The sequence below is a fragment of the Lemur catta genome, chromosome 2 (genome assembly GCF_020740605.2).
Source record: "Lemur catta isolate mLemCat1 chromosome 2, mLemCat1.pri, whole genome shotgun sequence".
NCBI classification, from domain to species: domain Eukaryota; kingdom Metazoa; phylum Chordata; class Mammalia; order Primates; family Lemuridae; genus Lemur; species Lemur catta.
The window spans coordinates 73,232,468-73,248,443 of NC_059129.1; the positions used below are offsets into that span (position 1 = coordinate 73,232,468).

Here is a 15,976-nt window from a genome sequence, read left to right on the forward strand (position 1 = left end):
TCTAATGAAAAAGTGGCAGGTTTGTTTTTAGCTTATATGACAGTGTTTTACTTCTCAAGAAGAGTTATCAACCCCACAGTCTTGGCTGTGTTCTTTTGTTCTCGCTTGTTATTGTGTAGCTAAACCAGAATCAAACATTTTTGTGTGGTGAACACTGAAAGCATCTCTAACTCTTCAAACTATGAGGACTGTCACTGTTTATAATCCAGTTCAGACAATGCCCTGAGAATATTAAGCAAAGTCCGGAAAGATGAGAGAAACAGAAAGTAATTGACTTTGCTAAGGAAGTCACATTAGAATCAATAATATATGCCTCATTCTTATCTCTCATTTTGTTAACATTTTCTCTCTATTAATGCTTAGAAATCTGCTTAAGCACATTCATTGTTCTCTTGCAGAATCATTCAATACTGTGCTTGAAATAATTTAGTCAATTTCCTACAGGTAATACAGTTCTGGAGATTGGTAACACTAATCCACAAGACTTTCCCTTCACTAGCATACTTTTCAGGATTTGATTGTCTTGTATATTTCAAGTTCTTGTTCAGCTAATTTTCAAAAGATGAGTAGGGAGATGAAAATTAAAGACCTAATATTTTTAATATTTTGTGCCAATTTTTACCACCAAACATTTTATTTCCTAAGGATTTTCTCTTGTTCTTCAGATATTGCAAATTTATGTTGTTATTTAACACTTATTCTAACCACATTCAGTGGAAGAGCAACCAGCCAGCCTTTTCCCAACTCTTTTAAGCACACAGGCTCAAGTTAACCATTTTATGCACAAGTTATATTCTTCCCATGATGGAATCATTCTTAATCCGTGGCACACAACCTACCCCCAAATTACTACCAAGACCTGTGTGGCCAGGCCTTAGATTTGCGTGGTTTACTTCATTTGCCAGTTTTTCCGAACTGTGTAATGTCCATACTCCAAGGTAGGGTTAATCTCGGTGCCAGCCTGAAATGAAGTAGTCAGAGTATTTTTCTTTAAAAAGACTAGCTGGGCAGAATGACATTATACTGATGGCCACCCTCACTCTTGTGATCTTTTTCCCTCATAAACTTCAGTGTTTCTGATTTTCTCTCCCTTTGTCTCTGTCTCTCTTTAATTAATCCATTCTACCCTCCCTTAGGTTCTGCAAAATTTCTCCTGAATTTACTATCTTAACTCCTTCTATGCCTACTAAATAATCATGATCCTTTTTCCCTTCTCCTAAACCATAAATTACCTTTCTGATAGCTCAGGAAAGAAATACTATTATTGTTTGTTCATTTGTTTTAATTCCCATTCCTCTAGAATAGGTATGTCAGTTGCATGTTAGAAGCTATACTGATGAACTGACTTGTACCAACCACATGTAGTTGGTGATCATAAATCCAAATAAGCCTCCAATTATAATATAACAAATGAGAGTGAAACATTTCCAGATGATAATATTTTGGGAAAGCAAAGCCTACTTGAGTAGTTATTATTTTCACAGTTGAATTGGCTTCTTCTACAATGGTGTAGAATCTCCTAAGTCTCTGGAGGTGGTGGGGGCAATGTTTGAGTAGGATGGGGCAGTATGTTTTGATTGATTTATAGCTAAGACATGACCTTTATGGATTCTCTGCAGTGCTTGCTGTCTTGCTCCCTGGAAGCTTACTAGTGACCACATGTGTGATCTTTGCCTACTGAATTGTCTGCCAATGAAAATCCAAATGTCCCTATTAATAAAACAGAAACTAGATTTTTTTAAAAATCAGCAGTAGTAAATATGTCTCTCTGACCACCTATACTTCTTACCTCTTGATTTTATAAATGCAAGAGAAAACAAAGATGGCTGTTAGTGCATCTGTGTTTACTCTTTCTCCTGAAAATTCTGGAGTTTAAAAAAAAAAGACTAAGATTTCCAATGTTATAGTTTTGGAAGGACTGACCCTACTTTTCTTTGGAATCTCTGCTTAAATCAAACCTTAGCAAATAATGCCTTCACATTCTATTAAATATGCGTAGAGAAATATTCACCCATTTATATGAGGATTGTACACCAGTCATTACAATATGTGGTAGAACATCCTGGTTTTATTCTATGAAGTGCACTGAACCTCTCTCTGCTTCGCTGCTATTGTCCCACCTCTCTTCCACGAGGAATATTCTGTCTGGGTGTGTAGGTTTCACAGTCCCCAGTGTGTTCGTGTGGAGGATCATTCCCCAGAGAGAGAGAAGTGAGGATCGATTCTTCAGAGATAGGCACACCCAGTAGAACTGTTACTTTTACACATCCCCTTTGTCACCAAGTTTCCTGAACTGATGGGAGGAAAACCTCTATAAAAGAGAATAGGATTTTGCTACTCATGTAAGATTTCCTTATTTTTTTATTATCAAAAAATGTATTATAAGTTGTTGAGTCTGATCAAAACCCCAAACAAAAATACCCTGCAGATTTGTTCTAATGGTAATTCCTTCAACTGGATCAAAATAAAGAATTCATTGCTTATGAAGCATGGGGCAGTTTTATGCATGAGAAATTCTAGGCTTGCCTGAGGCCCTGGGCAATAAATGGAAGCCCACATACTATGTGTCTTTTAAAAGTTATAAACCAAACGAACAAAATGCTAAATAAAAGGTCTTTTAGCATCCTACCTAGACAAATTGTACTAAAAGACCTTTTTAGCATTTTGTTGGTAATGACCAAGGAGGTCCAGTTTAGAATTCTGAGACTACTCAGAGCTCTGTGCTTGTCCTTGGCTTACCCCATCTCCTGCTGGGACCTGTCACCCACTTTCTTCTCTTGCCACACTTTGGCTCCATCCTGCACCTTGAGGGCCCTTGCACACATGTTCAAGCTCTGTCCACACCCACTTGGACTTGCACATTGGTCCTGCTATTCATCCTCGGGAGGATGAACCCTAGAAAGACACCTGGGACAGCCCTGGCTGTGGATTCGGGGCCATTTAGGCAGGAAAGTCTAGGATCCCAGGAATCTGAAGACTTATTGAGAAGGGAACATGGGCTCTGGATGGGTATGGACCCTGGGCGGGCACATCCTCTTGGCCGCCTCTTAGTCCGTGGGTGTCTTCCTCAAAAATATTTTACCTAGGCCAATATCTAGAAAAGTTTTTCCAACATTTTCTTTTAGCATTCTTATGGTTTCATGCCTTACGTTTAAGTCTTTTATCCATCTTGATTTAATTTTTGCAGGCGGTGAGAGATATGGGTCCTGTTTCATTCTTCTGCATGTGGCTATCCAATTCTCCCAGCACCATTTATTGAATAGGGCTTCTTTCCCCAGTGTATATTATTGTCTGCTTTGTCAAAGATCAGTTGGCTGTATTTGAGGGGTTTACATCTGAACTACTTTTTTATTTTAAAAATCCACACTTGGTTTTATGTAGAATACTATCTGCTGTGATATAAAATAGGTTGCTGTAACAAGACAGCCCCAGATATAGTGGCTTAATCAAGAGTATCACATAATAGTCACAGTGGGCAGGCCAGGGGGGCTGTTACAGTGACTCTATCATGTCAGCAGCCCAAGCCCTGCCAGCTGCATTAAATGCTCCGATCCTGAGACCCAAAGTAGCTGCTGTAGCTCCTAGCGTCACATCCCTATGCCATCAAGATAAGAGGAAAGAAGAGGAAAGTGGTTAGTCCTTAGCAGGGACTAGGTGGGAAGCTCTACCGGTAAGAGAAAAGGTGAGACTGGATACTAGGGGCACAAGCAGTCTGTGTGACATGTTATAACTTAATTATACTGCATTCTAAATAGCATTTGGAGTTAAATCGGAGGCTGAGGAAGAGCATGTGCTTTGACTAGAGCAAGGGGAATTGGCATCATTCTACTTAAAGACCTAATCTGTGTAAAATATTTTGTGTTCTTATTGTGTAACGGTGAATAACTTCAAATAGGTGCTGAGCACTTTCCTGAGTGCTTTATAAGCATTATCTCATTTAGTACTCAAAATAACCCTAGGAGCCAGGTTTCATGATCTCCTCTGTTAATAGATGAGGAAAGTGAGGCCCACAGAGGCTGAGCAGGCGGCCTGCAGGCACAGAACTAATAAGTGGTGGAGCTGGTGCTTGAATCCAGACATTCCGATTCCAGAGTTGCCCCTCAAACCCCTTCCCGTCCAACTGCCACTTGGAATATTAGTCTCCCTGATGAGACTGGATAGGAGGAAAGAGTCCCTTAAACCTTGAGTTTAAATACAAGTTTTTAAAAAATATATGAAAAATACGGTAAAACAGTTGTTTCTTTCTGGGTGTCAGCCTTAAGTATTGTTTTATTTTTATAAATAGGGTGGCAGATAGTAAGGAGATATTCTAGATTTTTACTTAATAAATGAAATCCAGCCTCATCTGAGATTTTTTACCGATTTGACCTATATGTGATATATTTACTACTACTGGACAAATAAAATCTGAGACCTTATTTTCTGATTAACAAGAGTTGTTAATAAATGATTTAGGTATACCCATGTAATATTGCAGACCACTTTTAATCTAATCAAGGCAACCTGGGAAAACAAGCCCGTCTCAGCATTTGGAATTTAATCTCATCCTCACACTACTTAGGTGACAATTTATCCGCACATGCTTTAAGTTGCATTTAAGTCATCACATTCATTAAGTAATATGAGGACCTTAGAGTGTTAAAATAATAGTATCCACTCCCTAGATGTATTAGTTTGCTAGGGCTACCATAAACGAAAGACCACAGACTGGGTGGTGTAAACAACAGTTCATGATCGAGGTGTGGGTGGGTTTGGTTTCTTCTGAGGTTCCTTCTCTCCCCTTGGCTAGCAGGTGGGCACTATCTTTCTTCTTCTTCCTAGGGTGGTCCCTCTGCGCACAAGCACCCCGGGTACCTCTCTGTGAGTCCTGATCTCTTCTTCTAAGGGCAGTCAAATCGCATTAGGGCCAATCCAAACGACTTCATTTTTAACTTAATCACCACTTTAAAGTCCCTATCTCCAAAAAAAGTCACATTCTGAGGTACAGTGGTTAGAGCTTCAACATGTATCTTTGGGGGCAGGGGGTCACAATTCAGCCCCTAACACCAGAAACACTTTGGAACACTTGAAGCTATGAAATCAAATAATTTACAAGAGTGAGAAATTCAGGATTTGAATGTTTCCTCCTCTTTTACTTGGCTTTGGCCAAAACAAGATACTATACAGGTGGCCTGTTTCAGTGACTATAAACCGCTTCAGTGTTCTCTGGCAGCCTTGTTAGTTCAACATGCACGTTTCTTACAAAAGAATAGCTATTAGCCACCTTAGACGAGCTGAAGAAAAAAAAATAAACGTCAGTGTTCAAACAGATGAATCTCTTTTCTCAGGTAGTATCTGTAAAGAACTTAAAGTACATGGCAGCAAAAGAAAACATTTTATCTCTTTTGGGTTATGGGAGTGGAATAAAAGAGGATAAGTACATCACTGGAAAAGATTTGAAGTATTCTTTTGAAGGAAAATATCATCAAGGGAATTTATTCCATCCATCGCACAAAAATATGCTGAATAATACTATTTTTAGTTTGTTGGCCACTATATTTATTTCGTTATAAATCTCTTTGGAAAATGGGAAGATGATAGTGGAGTTTATGGTTGGTAGGATTAACCTGGAGAATAAGTGAGAGAAAATGACAAAAACCATAAAAGTCAAAGAACCCTCATGCAATTTTCTAAAAATAATCCTCCAACCTATGAAATTTTTACAAGTTCTATTTATCTGGCTTAGGATGAAATATATTCAAAAATCTTGGCACAACACAAACGGAACATTTTTGTTTATTTGTTTAAATACTAAAGAAAGTTGTGTCACTATTAGGGCAGACTAATAAAGATTTCTGACTACATGGTTACTACAACATTGGAAGCATCTGACATAACAAAGAAGTACTGTTGGATATTTTCTTTTAAAGAATAATTGTTGGAGATCTTTGACAATATTACTATATCATATTGCATATAATACAAAGTACACACAATTTTATATGGGGATTGTTGGTATTGAGAAGACCAAGACCTTGAGATCAGTAACACCATGAACCATAAATCAACATTAGCCAAAATGATACAGAACCGTGCAAGGAGAGCATTAGAGCATTAGGTAACAGGCCTTGGGCGATCCCTCCACTGCCTGCTTCTCTGCTTCACACCTCACTGTATTCACTCACCGTTGAATTAGCTGTGGTCATTCAGGAAATGTAGTTATCTCAAGGGGCCATATTTTTCCTCATTTTAAGACTTTTAAGTATGCTGCTCTCCTGGCTTGAAATACAGCTACACAACTCTGTCCCCCTTCACTGTCCACACAGAGCGTCACGGTTTCCTGTGAAAATTCCTTCAATACCAATATATGATCTCTCAGTACGTTCAAGACTGTCAGATTTTACAGTTTGACTACATTGGTACTTTTTGTCTGAATACCAGATAAAGTCATGGGTTTGCTTTTAGGCAGCGTATTTTAGAAATCATCATAAACACCAGAATTATCTTCAAAAACTGAAACAAAAGAGAAGATTTGCATTTCTCACCTCATGGTCTCTCCAAGTTACATGTTCATTAAGTGGCATTTGCAAGCAGCAGACTCACACTTAACTGTTTGGGTGGTTCTCTCTCTGCCCTTCTCTTCCTTTCTCCATATTATTGAGTTTACGTATGATAAATATATAAAGTTAAATTCATATAAAATAAACCCACTGCCTAGCACTTATACTGCATGACAATTAGACCGTTACTTGTCCACGTCTTCTAGGTCATGAGATGGTTGGATCAGGGCTTCTTTTCTCATTTATGCACATAATTGTGGCACAAAGCACTCAGGTAACAGTTTGTTGAGTAAGTAAATAAAGTACAAAATGAACAAAACATATTAATGTCAGCTTTTCTTTTTAAAAAACTGAATTTTGTCACCATACACATAAAAGAAAGAAATTTTATCACTGATCCCAGTTGTTACTTTCAGAGTGACCAGAAGATTATACTTAACTCTATACTTTGTGAGTTAATAGGCCATTATTGCATTTATCTTTTGGACCCAAATTGTTTAGTCAATTAGATAATATTCTTTTACTGACTTCTGCAGTTAATTGATGGAATCGTATAGTCATTTTGGCATCAAAGACTGCTTTTTTATTTTAATGCAATCGATTAGGCATATTCTATGTCAACTTGAATAGATCTTTAAAACAGTAAAAACAGTACTTAGTGACAAAAGATATATAATGCAATGCTGTTTATGTAAACTAAAAATACAAGCACATAAAATAACACACATTTTGCATTAACACATCCAAGTAAAAAGCTATACATTAAATACATTAAATTGCCAGTGGGGGTAGAGGAATGACAGTAGAGTATGCTGATAAAATGGAATGAATGGATGAATGGGTAGATATATAAATAGGACAGAGGGGTCTTGGTGGATCCAATAATGGCAATGTGCCAGTAACTGAAGAATGTCATTAACAGCCCTCTGCACCTAAGATCTAAATACATAAATTAACACAGGCATGCACATATACAGACATATTTGTCTATAGATACATATATAGATATAAGTTTTTTAAAGTTAAAAAATGAACACATGAAGATTCTTGTTCATTCATTCGTTTTCTTGTGATTTCTTCTTTTTTAATTTTTTTTAATTTCAGAGTATTATGGGATACAAACGCTTTGGTTACATAAATTGCCTTTGCACTGCCCAACAAGCGTGCCCATCCCCCAGACAGTGCACACAGCATCCGTTAGATGTGGATTTACCCATCCCTTCCTCCCCCTTCCCACCTGCCCAACACCGCAAACACTGCATGTACTCACCATTAAATTGGTACTTATTGATCAGAGACTGTTTTGATTAGAAGATGGTTTATCTAATGTTATCTATCTTTATCCATCTCTCCAAGCAATAATATTAGACCTAATAATGTTTCGTTTTTCCCTGTCCATTTAATCATTCCCATATACATAGGAAAAGGTCTACTATCACATCTTAAAAAATAGAGAGACTCTCCTAATACTGTGTGACTCTCCAAATACTACCTCTCAATCACAACAAACCTTTTCAAAATAGTCATAGGAGATATCTCTATTTACTCATCTCTCAGTCTCTCTTCTGACTGGCCACTCCTTGTAGGCACCTAAATGACTATGTGGGTAAAGTGGGGTTACTAGTTAGTTATTTCACCAAATCTGCTTCCCTGGAAGTCAGTAATCTCAACGCAGCCAAGGACTATAGATCACTTTTATGTCTTTCTCTTACTAAAACTTGAATTAGTAATCAACATATTTTTTTTTATTTCTTGAAACACTTTCTTCTTCTGGTTTTTGTACCATTGCACTTACCTATTTTCCCCCAACCTTAAAAGGTCCTTCTTTTCAGCCTCTTCAACAATCTTGATTTTTCTTCTGAACCTCTCTCTATGGGACTATCCCAGGCTCCATTCTGTTTACCCTTTTTATTCTATTTCTTCCCTAAGTTATTTCATTTTGCATCATAGATTTTAATTGTGTCTGCATGACAATATATCCTATCTATCTACTTATCTGTGTATCTGTTTCTAGTTCTGACCTGTTCCTCATGGCCCTGAAGCATAAATACATGTTTATTGCATTCCCGATCCTATCTTACTACTGTTGTATCTCTCACACCTAGAATGATGCCTATGATATCATAGGTTCTTGGTGTTTAATGGGTATTTAAAGAATGAATTAATAAGTCAGTGGATATTTCTAAATATAATGTAAATATGCAAAGAGAGAAAGAGTTCACCTTTTGGAGCACCTTGAGAGAAAGTTTGTTTTTTTAGAATATGGGTAAAATGTTGCCCCAAACATTATGGATTTTACTAATTTTTCATGTGTTTGCGACTAGAAAATATTAAAATGAACTAGTTTTCTAATCTTTTTGTTCTTTGTAGAATACTCAGGACAGCATTTTTAAATCAAAGGCTTCATGTTATAATTTGATAGTAGACTTCATGTGTTTATAAGGTTAATGATTCTTCAATACATACAAATAATTATTAATAATGGTGGTATTCTTAAAAAACATAACTTCATTTTCTAATATTAATATATTAGTGCATTATATTGATATTAAAATATTACATGTATGTAAAATATATGTATGTGATTACATGTAATTACAGCATATGTAGAAAGATAGCTACAGATCATTATATATATTTGTGCTTGTATAGAATAGATGTGATATTTAACAAAGTTTTACAAGTGAACTTGTAAGCCCATATGTGAATGTATACATGAAAATTTCTGTGTAGCTAAACCATTGTTCTATTTGCAAAATAAGGAAGACCAGACTTTGTGTTTTCCTAAACTGTGGTATAATAGACTAATTACAAGACTGAGATTCAGCAAATCAGGTTTCTAATTCAGCTTTTGCTGCTAACTAGCGTGATGCTGAGCAAGTCGTTATACCCACTAGAATGTAAGCTCCATTAGGGCAGGGATTTTTATCTATTGCACTCATTGCTGCATCTCTAGCATCTAGAAAAGACTGGACTGAGTTAAGTGCTGAACAAATTTGTTACATGAATTATATTTTTCCAAATTTACAGTTTCCACATCTATGAAACAATATTTCTTCCAGTCCTCACATTCCTAATTAATATTAGAGCCCTTATGAATTTAAATAAGACAAATTCAATGCTGGAACTATTTATTCAGCTTCTACCTGGGCATTTATATTGCTTAGTCCACCAAAGCTCTTTTCTTGAACATTCATTGATATGATAACCTACCTTACCTAAGGCAACAGCTAGGTATCAGTTCATCTGCCATCTTCAACCAGAAGGACTAAACAAAAACTTTAAAACTAAAAATATATTATTCAAATTCACAAAATTAAGTATAAAAGAAAATTCAATAACTAACCTCTCAAATGATTTTTTTCAGAGTGTATAACATTTACATTTGAGTAGTTATTAAGGTTTAAAAGCACTTTAAGAATTTTGGGACAACCTGTAGATACACCCTTCTTTAAGAAAACTTGATATCCTGGTTAAAAACTAAAAACAAATTAATAAAGAGTATTCACCTTTAAAATTTTTCTTTTCATTCATTGAACAAATATGTAATGAACACAACCATGTGAAACCTGTGTTAGGAAATGCAAGAGAAATCAGGTATTAACAGTCTACACTCCACAGTCATCTGGACTACCAGCCACGCACAGAGCCCTGAGATCGCTGGTGACGGAGCCTCTTGGCTGGAGGCAGCATCAACCTTGGAAAGACTGGAGAGGAAGCCTGGAGACCCGTGCGCTACTGGCAAGACAGCCGCCCTCTCTGGACCACCATTATTCGTGCCTCCCCAACCCCCAATCTTTAGGACCAGTCCCCAACGTGTGCTACTTCTCTCTTTCCTCATGGCTGTGTCCTCACTTCCTCCACACCCTGCTTAATGAGACCCTGACCGCTTTTTAAATAAAACCTTGCCGTCTACCCCTACCATTCTCTATCCCCTTTATCCTGACCATTTTTTTCCATAGCACTTATTACCAGCCATATTATATCTTTATTTATTTGTTCCATTGTCTTTCTTATATACATGCACAAACATACTAGAATGTAAGCTCCATGACAGCAGGAAAATTGTCATTCATCAGTGTACCCCCGGCACCTAAAGCAGGGTATGACACATAGTAGGCGCTAAGTAAATATTTGTTGGATGGTTGGATGGATGGGTGAAAAACTGAATGAACTAACACTCTAACCTGAACCCCCCTACTGCTGATCCTCTTAACTGTTTCTCCTCCAGTTTCCAGCATCACCTCACCATTTGGATTTAACATTTGCTCTAATTTCTCTAGCTATAATCCTCATTATTTTCAATAAGAATTTGTCTTTAGTGCGGGCGCGGTGGCCCATGCCTATAATCCTAGCACTCTGAGAGGCCAAGGCAGGAGGATTGCTTGATGTCAGGAATTCAAGACCAGCCTGGGCAACAGCAAGCCCCCATCTCTACTAAAAATAGAAAACAAAAATTAGCCGGGGTGTGGTGGCACGTTCTTGTAATCCCAGCTACTTGGGGGGCTGAGACAGGAGAATCGCTTGAGCCCGGAAGTTTGAGGTTGCTGTGAGCTGGGCTGACGCCACAGTACTGTAGCCCAGGTGACAGACCAAGATTCTGTCTCAAAAAAAAAAAAAGAATTTGTTTTCCACCTTGGCCTTATTGCCTCATGCTGCCTTGGATAAACACTTGTCATAATTCTACTTGGCCCAGTACTTTGGTAATACACCCATGGGACTTGCCCCTGTCCCTCAAGTGGAATCTTGCCAATATGTGGGCATGAATGCAATGTTACTCTACCACAGTAGCTTCATAAATGAACTACTTCTAGGAAGGAAGTACAGTATATAAATGAAAAAATACCAAAATTGAACTAAGCAGCATTCAGAATGGCTATAAATGAAGACCCTGCATTCAGTAAGTGTACGCATTCTACAGTGACAGTTCAGGTAGGCAAGACAGAGACTCAAAATGGAAAAGGTAGAAAATTCCTGAGCCTTAGATAGGGCAATGGGAGTATCCATATAAATGTTGGTAGGACAGTAAATTACTATAATGCTTCTAAAGGACAATTTAAAAAATAGCTATTAAGATGAAACAGATTCCTACCCTTTCAATAGCAGTTCAACTTCTAGGAATTTATCCTATAAAAACTCTCCTTTAACAGTTGGAAATATCCAAATTCCCATCAATAAAGAGATGGCTTAATTTTGAAACCACACAGCCATAAAATGGAACAGTGTAATCGTTAAAAAGAATAAATATGTACATGTTTGTATTACATTATATTAAATGGAATGTGGAAATTACACATTGGTATGTGTATTAGCGAGTTTATACTACTGTCCTAGATGCTAGAGAAAACAGTGAGCAATACTCGCAATGTTCCTGCCCTTGTAGAAATTATCTTCTAATTGGGAAACAGGCAACAAACAAGCAGATAAGGGTTTAATGGCAGATGAGCAGTCCTATGAAGAAAAAGTAAGGCATGACAAGGGGATAGAGACTGATGAGGATCAGAAAAAACCACTCTAAGGAGATGACATAGGAGCAGAGATAGGAATAAAGTGAAGGAGCAAGGCAACAAGGTCAGAGGGACAGACAGTAAAAAGGGCCCTGCAGCGGCATGTTTGGAGGCTCAAAGAAACACCAAGTGTGGCCGGAGAACCATAACCACATGGAATGGGAGCTCTGAGAGGTTTCAGGGACCAGATCACATGGCATTCTATGGGCCTGATAACCATTTTGGGTTTCCTTTTAATTTTGATGATGAACCATTATAAGACCTTGAGCAAGGGAATGACATATTCATATTTATGTTTTTGAAGACTCACCATGGCTGTTAGGTAGAGAACATTCTAAGGAGGAAAAGAATAGAAGCAGTGAGACCAGTGTGGCGTGGGTGTTGCAGTGGTCTTGTTGAGTGATGATGGGGCTTGAAGTATTCTTGAAGCAGTGGGGAGGAGGAAGAGTGATCAGATTTGTGGTGCGTTTTGAAGGTAAACCAAGAGGATTAGCTGACAGATTGGTTGTGGGGTATGTTAGAAAGAAGGATCAAGGATGAGTACAGGTTTTAGGCCTGATCACCTGATGAAGGGAGGGAGGACTTGGCGGTAGGTGGTGGTCGTGTGATGGAGGTGGACAGTGAAGAGTTCTGTTTTGGTTATGTTAATGTTGAAGTGTCTATTACATCTCTAAATGGAGCTAATAAGCAATTGGATTAAGTACTCTGACTTTTAGGAGAAAGGTTGGGCCTGTTGATGTGCAATTTTGGAGGCGTAAGGACATAAATGGCTTTAAAACCATGACTGAGCTCACCTAGGAAATAAGTGTAGGAAACGGTAAAAAGGTCAAAGGGCTGAGGCCTAGGGCTCTCCTACATCTAAAACTCTAGAGGAGGAGGAGGCTCCAGCACAAGAGACTGGGGAGAAGCAACCAATGACGGAGAAGGAAAATGGACAGTGTGGATCACAGAAGCCAAGTGAAGAAGCGTGTGTAGGTATAAAGAAAAACATAGCACCCAAATGATTAGCCACCGTCCTCTTATGGGGTGAAATTATACAGGATATTCAACATTTGCTGTATCTGTAATATTTGAATATTTTGTAATATACATATATTGCCTTTGTAAACAAAACTAGCAGTAAAAATGTTAAGAATAAAAACAAAAATTTAATGAATCTATTAATGTATGGGAAGCATGAACACTAAGTCTATATGGTATGATCTGTTATAACTTTGATTAGACATTTACAAAAGGGTTGCAGTGACCAAAAGTGAGAGGAAAAATGCAGTTTTTCATATGGCTTATCTAAGAGTGTATTTAGGTGCCTGCTTTACAGAGGTTTTGTGAGGGTTGAAGAGTTTATGCATATATATATAGTTATGTGTGTAATTATATAGAGAGAGCATTTTTTCATATATTGTTAATGGCTATTAAATGATACTATACAAAAAATAGAAAGAAAACCAGAAACGTATATAAAATTTGTAGGTGGGATAAAGCCTGTTTGTCTAACCTATTGATACTGCTCATTCATACAATCAAATAAAGGTTTTAGAATTTTATTTCTGTACTATGAATAGGATGATGGTTAGTGCTTTTCAAAGTGGCTCAAGGAAGTTGCTCGGAACTTAACTGCAGTGGAAATGACCAGCCAGTATAATTCACGGTGCAAATGGGGGGCACAGACCTCAAAACTGCCAGTCAGAAGTCATGCAGCTGAGTCAGAAGGCCATGAGATAGCTGCATGGCCTTGGAATTAGAATAATTGATCTACCACCGTGACCTATATACCATCTCAAATGACATAGTTTTATGTTAAAGTGTTGCAAAAATCATCGAATAAAATACTACTATTTCTCTTTATGGGGATTGCCGATATGGGATGGTATCAAACTGTGGTATTTTTCATGCTTGGTTTCAAGTGCCCTTTCCCTTTAAAGGACATCTATTCTCACACAGTTGGAGAATTACAGATTAGGAGAAACCTATTAGATTGCTCACCATTATCTTTTCCCATAGCAGTTTTGTGCCAAATTCAGATTTTCACTGAGGTTGTCAGTAACGGTAATACCACGAGTTTGTTTTGGTTCATTAAGATTCGGACAGTCTCAGGAACTGTGGCCATGACTCACCTTCCACTGCTACCCCTCTTAGCCAGAGCACACTTTGGCAAAGAGATTCAATTAAGTAGATTATTTTCTTAGACTACCATTTCTCTGGTTAAATTTTTAATTATATGTAAAATTAACTATTGTATTTGCAGGATCAATTGATATTCAGGGGAAAACTGTCTAAATAAAACTTAGAGTTTCTTTTACTCTCTCGTGTCAGAGTCGGGCCACAAGAAGTTGAAAAGTACCATCCAGAGAAGCACAGAGACAGGCATGGCAGCTGAAATGAGGAAGATGGTAAGGCAGCCGAGTCGCGAGTCCACGGACGGCAGCATCAACAGTTACAGCTCGGAGGGGAAGTAAGTAATGTCAGCAGGTCTGCGTGGCTCCAGAACCGTGGATTGTGTAGTAATGGGTGAAACAACAAAGCCACCAATAGTTACTGTGCAGCTTTTTTATTTATCCAGAAGTCCAACCATCCATTTTAAAGCAGCCTGACCTCTTTTTTTTTAATAAAAAATGAATTTAATACACCAACAAGTACAGAACAATCATTCACTATTTCATTGTAGTTTCCCAAATAATTTTAGATTTTAGATTATAACTTTCAAAAGGGATATTTAACAGCTGCTAGGCTAATTCCATCATTAGTACATGGAATTACCTTTCCTCTAGTTATTTATAATCTTTCTAAATATTTAAAAGCACAGTATATTTTTACAACAAATGATATTTTCCCCACCACAAAGAATTAACCATCTTCTCTAGTAATTTCCATTGTGTAAGAATGTGGAATATAGAATGAAGACAGGGAAGTTTACATAAAACCCTTCTCAGCCTGACGTCTTCTAAGTACACAGGGTCATGGCTCTGTACCTGGGCACTCACACCTCTCAAAGGGATGAAGAACTGCTGAGTTAACATGAATAAACTGATTTCCATCATCTAGTAAAGCCCAGAATAGTTCCTTACTGGATGTTTGGTGTAGAAATGCTATACTTAATGCATTCTTCCATGTGGAAAGCTCATTGTCTGGCCCTGTCACCAAAATCTGAAATTAACATTTAGAAGTGAGGAACTGATTTCCCATTTTCTTAATTTTCTCCAAGCTATTTTGGGTCCTAAGCTGTTGTAAGTCTAACACTCTCATACATGTAAGCAACTTAACGTTTTCTTGTTTTTAAAACATCACTGTCTCATTTTTACCTGAGGAAAAAAATTCAGATTCTATCTTCTTCATTATTTTTCCAATTAAAGAGTTTTAATTAATTCTGAAAAAAAAAATCACAAGTTTTTTTGTTTACTTATTTTTTCTTTTTACCATTTCATATGGATCTTGCACAAAACGTGCATTTTCCTATGCTTGAGAAGATTTTGGTAAAACTAAACTTTTATTAAGGTAGGGGGTCTTATAAATAAGCAATTATGCTGTTGTGGGTTCCATGGAGATAGACTATGTACAAATTTTCCTTAAGTATTCATTTATTGCCATTTAGATTCCTCACATACTAATCTAAAATTTGTAACTTTTTTACTGCCATTTTTCTATTTTGTTTGGAAATTAAATAAAATTATGCCAAGTTAATATTTCCGATACTCTTTCCATCAAAAAGCATTTGATCAAATGATTGGTATGCATGATTGTTTATTTGATCAAAAGATTAGTATGCACGCTCCCAGCAAGGTATAGCCAAGAACAAAAAATTGGCAGGTATGAAAGTTATGGAGATAAACTTTTGGCAAAATATCAATATTTGATGAAGTAGTATAAAGCAATGTGCCCCTGAAGGACTAGAGACATTATTTTCTGATACAAAAGTAACAAGTCAAATAAAAT

General features: G+C 37.2%; 1 protein-coding gene across 50 annotated transcripts in view; it reads left to right on the plus strand.

The window, feature by feature from the left end:
* The window catches only part of RIMS1 (regulating synaptic membrane exocytosis 1), a 462,299-nt gene that overhangs the window by 433,699 nt on the left and 12,624 nt on the right, over positions 1-15,976 (plus strand). For all 50 annotated transcript variants that reach the window (XM_045543826.1, XM_045543853.1, XM_045543834.1 and 47 more), the window contains one exon: positions 14,360-14,498. In XM_045543826.1, coding sequence (XP_045399782.1) covers positions 14,360-14,498 — 139 coding nt within the window. The remainder of the gene's footprint in view (positions 1-14,359; positions 14,499-15,976) is intronic.